The sequence below is a fragment of the Sardina pilchardus genome, chromosome 3, assembly GCF_963854185.1.
Source record: "Sardina pilchardus chromosome 3, fSarPil1.1, whole genome shotgun sequence".
NCBI lineage: Eukaryota > Metazoa > Chordata > Actinopteri > Clupeiformes > Clupeidae > Sardina > Sardina pilchardus.
The window spans coordinates 15,462,246-15,471,212 of NC_084996.1; the positions used below are offsets into that span (position 1 = coordinate 15,462,246).

An 8,967-nucleotide genomic window follows, 5' to 3' on the forward strand; every position below is an offset into this window, starting at 1 on the left:
ATAGATAGATAGATAGATAGATATTGATCCCCAAGGGAAAATTCAATATAGGCTACATATACATACACATGCGTCTGTCATCTATGGAATCACTCCATTTAAGCGCAGTAAGATCTTAGTATGGAATGCAAATGAAAAAAAAAATTGCCAACGCAAATAATAATGTGAAGGAAATGTTGGCCTTGTTTTTTGCTAGCGCAGAGGCATTTCTGGCGGCAGCACTACCATTTATAGTAGTAGGCATAGCCCCATCTACTGTTCGATAAAGGTACTGGATAAAACTCAACCGCTCTCTTGTGTAGCCTACCAATTGTCTCTTTTCATATTTAAGTAGCCTATTACTTGCGGACGTTATACTTGGATATTCTAACATATAGCATAGTAAGAGCATAACCAGGTGTTACAGATTTTTTTCTTATCAGACTTTTCTCTTAATTGCCGGTGTGCTCTGATTGGGTCAATTCTAACAGGTGATCAGTCATGGCGCTGAACACAGTGACAGGATATAATATCGGGTCGATGTTAAGATGTAGATTTAAATATGGTATCCTCGTGCCGAGGATCAATAATTGTTCGCGTACCTATGTTACATCATCCCAGAGGACCAGAAGTGAAGCATTCCGTGTAACAAAAAGGCGACTGGCGACATCAGAATGTAAGTGAAAAGGTTCGTGCCTCCAGGCTGTTTATGGAAATGTGGCTTGCTTGCTTGCTTGCTTGCGTCTCAAGTGCTGAACTTAAAGTATAGTTTGACATCTCGTGGAGTTGCCTTGTAATTAAAGTCAAACTCCTTTCCAAACAGCACTGCGTCATGAAGCAACGGATGTCGGTCCCCAAGATTCTGGTGATGTGTAAGTTATCATTCTTTACAACTAACTTAGCTTAAGTAATTAATTATCTTACTATTATTGTTACATTAAAACTAAACTAAACTACTATAAGTTTCTCCTCAAAATATATTTAAAAAATGCTTTGATGCTATGAATGTTTTGATGCTGCGTTGTTGACTGACATTTCATCTGTAGAGTTGATGTCGTATATATTGACCGATCAGGGGAAAGAGTTCCCGTGAAGGCTAAAGTCGGGGACAATGCACTCTCCCTTGCACATAAGCATGGCATTGAGTTGGAAGGTGAGCATGTATGCAAGTAAATGCTCTACCCACTAACCCTGGTGGTGTGAGTTATTACGCATGTCCTAAAAACAATCTACGCACAAGTAGGCTAGGACAAGGCACCACTGCTAGCGTTATTGCCCGTCCAACATCTGCTTTAATCCTGATCATGGGATACCTGTAAATCCCTTTGTGTGCCTCTATTTCCCAGGTGCATGTGAGGCGTCACTTGCTTGTTCCACTTGCCATGTGTATGTAAGCAAAGACCACTTTGAGAAGCTACCAACGCCAGACGAAAGGTGAGTCTGCCCGCCTGTGGAATTAAGAGCCAGGCGCAGGGATTAATCTAGGTTAAATCTGGTGCCCTAATAACACTGCATTTGCAATGTGTGCCAGGGATTAAGGCTAAGGTGGTGTAAAATCTGTACAGTATTCACATGTCTAAGACATGGTGTCATTGTGTTAGTATAACTTTAGCAAAATTTCAAATAAATAAAGTGAAAATTTATGGTCTGTTTAATGCATTTCATAGTTCACTATATTGGTCATGCCTGTTTTACTTGAATTATTGGATTATTCTTTGGGCACCATAGGGAGGACGATATGCTGGACATGGCTCCGATGCTTCAGGAGAACTCTCGTCTGGGCTGCCAGGTTGTCTTCACACCTGAGCTGGATGGCATTGAGCTCACTTTACCCAAGATCACTCGCAACTTTTATGTAGATGGTCATGTCCCCACCCCTCACTAAGGGCAGCACACCACAGGTAACAGAGATGGGGGGGTAACAGGAATGTCACATTCATATCCAGAATCCAGTCCAATCCTAAATCTTTTTTAGATGAATTACCGTACTAAAATAAAATCCAGATAACTAACTGAATGCAGCCAAAAATCATAACAGCAAGTAAGCAGAGTAGGCTATTGTGTGGTTTCCAGTGGCCTTCTTATGATCACACCCCATTATGAATCACTCACGAATATTTAAATGCTGGCAAGTGTTATCTTAGGTTCTCTCTCTTCTTGCCTGGGGTTGTAACTATAGCTTAATGTTGCTTATACAATCAATAGGCCCTTTTAGCATTTGAGCGAGTCAAACTTGAACGTTACCTGCCATGTCTTGAAAGTGGTACAACTACCATACCCCGATATTTCCATAAATATTCATACACTCAAAGACTGTTTTGTAATTGAGTTCTATGGATTCCCCCTGTCCCATGTCCAATAGTTATGCTGTTGACGTATGAACCATGAGCCGAGTGCAGAGTTTTTATATTTTGCCAAAACAGACCACGTTTTGGGCTTGGTGTGGAGCTTGTGTGAATTAAAATGATTTTGTATAAAAGTGACACATTAGCAGCCTAATGTAACAATATGTAGGTGCATTTTGAAATTGTAAACGTATTGGAATTAGTGTGAAAACAATTTGGCTTCACCTTTTTCCTTGGGAACATATGGGTGTCCCCTCTGACACAGTTAAGACTTTTGTGATATTTTTATAGTTTTATATTTTGTGATAGTTTACTTTACTCTGTCTAGCATCACTAAGCTATTAGTTATTTATTTACATATGTCGATGTAAGACTACACTGACTGAGATAATCAAATCAATACTTAAATGAAGAAACACCATATTCCACTATAGTAAATGGACCATAACAGTCCTTTTAATCCAGAAAAGGTATAGTAGGTTAGCCTGGGGAAAACCCAGATTAACCTGTTAGTGAATTTGAATTCGTTCTGCCAGTTATGTCTGGCACGGTGGCCATTGACACCCATTTCCAATGTTCCAAAAACCCAGACACCAATCACAATCACTAATCCGGCATGGGGCGTGCTTTGTATGATGACAGATAGAGCAGTGCATTCAAAACAACCAATGGCTGCACTGATTGCGTCAGGGTTAAACAGATAATGAACTTTTCTAACAATGTTTTCCAAACAATTCTTTGGAATCGAGTAAACAACTGCATTTAAGACCTTTGTTTACAAGAAAGATTGGATTGCTGCACTTCTGAAATTACGGTATTTGGTAAGAATTTAATACACCAATTTAAAGGAGAAATGTGTCCGATTTAAAAAAAAAAAGGTAATTGAGCACTGTAATGGTTATGACCATATTAATGATAATGTAACTACATGGAAACTGCACGGTCCAAATGTGCAGATGTAACAGTATAAACTGAACGGTTTCTACAATTAATTGAAAATGTATCGTTTGCAAATGCGAAGTTGAAACTGCATCGTTTTGTCACATAAGGACCCTGTTCACGTTGCACAGAACTTTTAATGACATGTTGAGTCTTTTAAGAGGCAGAAAATTGTGTCTAGTTGATGCCCAGCATTGAGGCTCACTGGGAGCACTGGCCATTAGCTGCAACTACTCCAGTTCGGCAGCACCCATTTGGTGTTTTTTTTTTTTTGTCTAGCGATCAAGATCCATGTAACAATCGGACAGATTACTCCTGTAAGTTTAATTTCACTGCTAGTAATGCCCCTGTAAGTTTTAAGTCACTGAAGCCTTTCTAGACCTATTCTCAGTCTCAACTGAGATGCGGTCTGGTGTGAACAAGGCTTATATACAGACTGAAATCGGAAATGTTAAAACATTTTGTCAATAACACTGAAGAGTGCTCTGTGTTTGCAATTAAATTAAAGTTTACAGTTCCCTGCTTCAAAACTACTTCTTAATTCACAAATGTATTTATTTATTCACAGTGAAAAACAATTCAATATCTGTGTTTCGTATCACAATTTCCTCAGAAACTGCTATCTCAGTATTTAAATACCTGTAACTCCCTGCACAAATGTCCCAGCCCGATATGCTGTGACATATTTGGGTCTTTTTTTCATGCATGGTATTTAGAAGTGAGGAGTGTTTTTGCAAATGACTTGTACTGTGAGGCTACCACTCTACCTTGCTCCATATCTTCACTTATGGTTGCCATCTCCAGTTGTGATTGTAGCTGAAGGCCCCCCTCTTGTGGCCACTCGAAGTAAAGTAGGCTATATCAGACTGAAAAAAATTAGCAGGTGTTGACCAACCTGCAACAAATACATGTGTGTTGCCACCAAGTGGGGTGATGTGAACCCTTTCAGTTATGACAAACTAGAGGCGACAATGACAATCACATCCATGTTTTTCCTATCAGAGAAAATTATCCACAATAATATTTACACAGATAGTCAAAAGTATTAGGCGTCCTTAGGCTCTGTTGTTCACACATTACTTGCTATGGAAGTGAAAATACTTCCTCTTGAATAGTGCAAGTGTGGCTGATGTCACAGGAAAATTATATACATTTAAATCCTGTCGAAGATCCTGTCTGTCTGTCTTGTTACATGAACATGAATATGTGTATGTCTATTGTGATTATTGTATTGTATAATCTACAGTATTTCTTTAAAAATAAACAAACACAACGTGATTTCTTGTGAAGTATGTTGAGATTCTTCACTTAATTGAAATATCACCTTTGCGCAAATATGGTGAATGAGGAAGCGATGCATGCAGAGACGCCATTAGATAGCTGTTTTGTGAACTGAGGTTTTCCTGTAAGAAGTAAGGACCGCTCAAAAGTAATTCAGGATTCTTGCACCACAAGATGGCATACTGTAAGTGAAGGGAGCTTTTTCATATCCCGGAGCAGAAGCACATTTCTTGAAGTTCAGGGGAACTGTAGCCTGGGTGGTCAGTGTGGTCCAGGGCTGTTTACAGTGTCTGCAGTCAGAAATTATGTGTTTTTGAGCATTAGTCTAGCAGAGAGCCGGTCGCCTGTGCTACTGATGTACCGCTGGCATCTTGTAAATGCTGGTGCCATGCAAATATTGTATGAAATTTTTGACCACAGACGACAAATATTGTGGACACAAAGTACACTGAATATGCTTCTTGTTCACTGTTGGCTGACCATATTGTCTTGTAAAACAATAGCTGTGGGCAGAGTCAGTTTAAGAAGGAACACAAAGATGGGCAAACAGCTGTCTTCTGTGTCCACTTTCCTGTGAAAAAAAGCCCCCAAAAAACAAAATACTGCATGATTTCACAGCATGTTTCCATGATTTCACTGTGTATTTTTGCAAGCCGACATGTCACACCATGTCCTGAAAGCAATAACATCCAAACAGTGATAATAAACAAATGATTAGATTAGAAAATGTTGAGAACTTTAAATATCTGCTGGATCTCTGACGTTTTTTTCCTGCTATTTAAACCCAACTTAATAAAATAAAATAAAACTTATACTAAAATAGACATTATAACTTCACAAACATTTAGTTATGTCAGTAATTCAGTGGTGTGTAAGTAACAGCCATCTAGGTTTAGCCACGCAAGGCCTTTCACAACTGGACTGCACCAGGAATATTAAACCAAACATGTAATGACATTTAAGCAGTTGGCGTGTGGGTAAACCTCTGTTCTTGAACATCAGGTCCCAACGGTAATTGTTCTCACGTTTGGGCTTCAGTCGAATTTTTTTTATCCCTCACAACGACCACATGACAGCACCATATCTGTGGAAATTTGGCTCATCGAAATTCTATTATTATCCCTTTGCTTTGTTATTGAAACCACACACACGGCGTTTGTCCGCCACGCCGTTAGGCCTGTTTCCAATCTGAAGACATGCGTGATAGATTTGGGAAATCATCTGCAGATTTTGTTAGAGGGACGGTGGCCCACCCACACCCGCTGTATCGCCGTTGCCCTCCGGTATCAATACGATTAGAAGCAGGATATGTGGGAATCCCCCCCAAAAGAGCTCCATCATTAAAAACAAACAACCTTAGGCCCCCTGACAATAAAAACGCAACCCCATCCCGCACGTCTTTCATCTTTAAAGGGGAACTGAAACCTTTTAACCTTCGTCTGTGTTGAGCACTGACGTTATGTCATATGCATTTGTTTTATCTGTCCGAGATTATTGTTATTAAGCCTTTTATTTTGGTGCAAAAAAACAAAGGGAATGGGAAACAAAACCATAACAACATAATGCGAGCCCATGAATGAGTTACTCTACGGTGTTCAAGACATTAGAGATAAAGAGGGGGTTAAGGAGTAATTGTAGGGTACATACATATTTTTTCATATCCTATACTTTAGGTAAATCCACTTGTGTTAAATAAGTTCGTGTTCTCGCGCTTTGTTTAGATCACCTGCTATTCAATTGGGGATGTTGCTATCTGATCATCTTTAATCCGTGTTAAAACTGTGTGCTGATGTTTTCTGTAATTGTAGATTCAGACTATCTGATTGTTTCATTGGATGTTGCATTTTATTAGTAGTTTAGTTTAGTAGTATAGTTGTTTTTGTTATCATTATTGAGTTAAGTGGGAATTTGGCTTAGATGGGGAAGTGCGTCACTGCTTAAACTATATATTTTCAGTGCTTTCAGAACCAGCCGTCTGTCCTAATGACATGTAGCCTACAAATTAGAAAATATGTTTTGCTTGTTTTGTTTTATTTAATTTTATTTATTTATTTTCGGTCGGAGAAAGAAATTACCCCTAAACATGTTACGCAATAAAGTGCTTTAAACTTATATGACCAGAAGATGTTGGTTCCAATGATTTTACGCAGAGTCACAACTTGGGAACGAGCTGAAAAAAAAAGCTTGTCCTGTGATAGTAATGGCAATAAATTGGCAATATTAATATCCTTTATAATATGTTTCATATTGAATATATTAAATAAAATAGGCTTATTATGAGTATTGCCCTACTTTGTGGCAATACGTTTTATTGAAGAAAAAAACGAATGTTATTTAGAAGTATAAATGTGCTATTTAAACTTATTCTGGATGTAGCGATGATTTGATAAACAAACCTTATGCGACGATATTGATTTTGGATCAACAGAGGACTCTGGTGGTGCTTTGATGCCTCCTGCCCTATTTTCATTGGAGAGGAGTTGTTCCGAAAGAGCTCCATCGTGACATCATTGGCTGATGATCCAAGAGGAAATCCAGTGCTGTTGGGGAAGATGCAGGACACCGGTTCGCCCTACCATTACGCGTTTCTCTTCAGATGTTACCAAACGAGAAGTGGTTCGATTGATGTGAATATCCAGGAGAGGACAAAAGCCTGTTGATTCTTCGATCCTTGTTACTGTTGTTGTAAGTTCTTGACAGAGAACAGATCGCCAAGTGTATTACGAGCGACCGTTTCGTGCATGTAAAGTGTACCTGCTGCTGCGCAAGCAGCTGTTTCGTTGAAGCCGTCTCCATTCTCTCACCTGTCGAGGCAGGTGGCATTTTGCTCGGACCTGGATTACTATGACCTTGGATGCAGAGCCCATGGAGGATATTGACATCGACGTGGTAGGAGAGGGCATTAAAGGGGCTGAAGACGGCGATCTGAAGGCGTCAGCCTCTTTGGACACGAGAGTTGCGTCCGAGTATGGATCGGCCACGGCAACTTTGCCTGCTAATCAACATGATGAGGACGATGCATCCAACAGCTTGGCACCAAGGTCCCCCTCAATGTCGAGCAAAAGCACACAAGTGAAGCCTCCGTACTCGTACATCGCTTTGATAACCATGGCCATTCTCCAGAGTCCGAAGAAGCGTCTCACTCTGAGCGAGATATGCGACTTCATCAGCCAGCGCTTCGGATACTACCGAGAGAAGTTTCCGGCATGGCAAAACTCCATCAGACACAACCTTTCGCTCAATGACTGCTTCATCAAAATGCCTCGAGAACCGGGCAATCCTGGCAAAGGGAATTACTGGACCATGGACCCCGACTCCTCCGACATGTTCGAGAACGGAAGCTTTTTGCGGCGAAGGAAAAGGTTTAAGAGACAACACTTTAGGTTTGGGATTCTCAAAGAACAAGCGCTCGAAGCTTCTGGCTTTCCACCTTTTCCTTACGGAAGATATGGGTTCGGTTCGGCTTGTCTGCAACTGCCACGTCTAGAAGTGTATCCCCTCCGCTTCCATCAGCATTCGCACCCGACCTGTGCGCCCGGAATCCCACATGGCAGCGGCATCCTGCCCTCGCTGTCAACACTCCTCTGCCGGAACACGTTCGCTGCTAAAGCCTCTGCCGAGTCTCCTGGGATGGCCATGGAGTGCTTTAACCCGACTCGGCCTAATGCCCACTGTTCTGCACTTTCCCTCGATTCTCCTTTCGTGTCTTCTACCATGCTCCAGCATGGCACATTCCCACATTTTCTAAATCTACAATACGAGTACGAGAAACTCCAAACTTTGCGCTCGGACCTATCGAACAAACACATTGTCAGCAACTAGGCCTGGTGGTTTTACATGACCTGGCAACCACTTGATAAACTGTATCTTAAAATGAATTTACTCTCAGGTACTCTGTTCCTCTTCTGTTACTGAAGGAATATCCGTCTTTTCTGGAATCCAAATGTCTTTGATTGTGGGAGTATGTTGTGCATTCTTTATGTTGAACAATTTAAATGACGAGTTTCCCCTCAACGTTTGGAAATAAATAAATCATAGTATTTAAAATAGTTGATGGATTTATTTTTGTCATGTTCAATAAACATCAAGACATATATGTGCGCACTGAGTGTAAATACCAATATAGGAATTTAGTTCAGCATTTAAATATACAAGCAAAAAATTCAAAACCTTTCGTTTACTCTGGTCCTTACATTATTGGTAAATATACTATATATTGGCCTAATCGATTTTTTCCCTTGACAGTATTGCGCATACATTTGTCCAATCACCAATTACACCATGTATTGTTCTTGTAAATTATTTAGTTGCTTTAAGAAAAGATGTCGAAATAAGATTCTCTTTTGGTAATAAATGCCATCATCTGGGATGTTCTGGCGTTGATGCTGTTTGTCACATGTGTTATGTTATCAGAAAAAATGTG

The 8,967-nt window shown here is 40.2% G+C and overlaps 2 protein-coding genes across 2 annotated transcripts; both read left to right on the plus strand.

Annotated features, from left to right (window-relative positions):
- The first annotated feature begins 519 nt into the window (after positions 1–519).
- On the plus strand, positions 520–2,101 carry LOC134075903 (ferredoxin-2, mitochondrial-like). Its single transcript, XM_062530931.1, has 5 exons — positions 520–655; positions 803–851; positions 1,026–1,132; positions 1,326–1,413; positions 1,708–2,101. Exons 1-5 carry the CDS (start codon positions 520–522, stop codon positions 1,862–1,864), a joined length of 537 nt encoding a protein of 178 aa, XP_062386915.1. The 3' UTR covers positions 1,865–2,101.
- Positions 2,102–7,384: 5,283 nt separating this feature from the next.
- Positions 7,385–8,549, plus strand: foxd7 (forkhead box D7). The gene has a single exon (XM_062531134.1). The coding sequence runs from the start codon at positions 7,389–7,391 to the stop codon at positions 8,364–8,366; it is 978 nt and encodes a 325-aa protein (XP_062387118.1). The 5' UTR covers positions 7,385–7,388; the 3' UTR covers positions 8,367–8,549.
- The last annotated feature ends 418 nt before the right edge of the window (positions 8,550–8,967 follow it).

What these genes read in the sequence shown, in the direction of transcription:
- LOC134075903 (XM_062530931.1), top strand. Translation starts at nt 520, where the DNA reads ATGTTAAGATGTAGATTTAAATATGGTATCCTCGTGCCGAGGATCAAT. An exon ending in GCGACTGGCGACATCAGAAT is followed by an intron (nt 656 to 802) that starts GTAAGTGAAAAG and finishes CTTTCCAAACAG; the next exon opens with CACTGCGTCATGAAGCAACG. An exon ending in CCCCAAGATTCTGGTGATGT is followed by an intron (nt 852 to 1,025) that starts GTAAGTTATCAT and finishes TTTCATCTGTAG; the next exon opens with AGTTGATGTCGTATATATTG.
- foxd7 (XM_062531134.1), top strand. Translation starts at nt 7,389, where the DNA reads ATGACCTTGGATGCAGAGCCCATGGAGGATATTGACATCGACGTGGTA.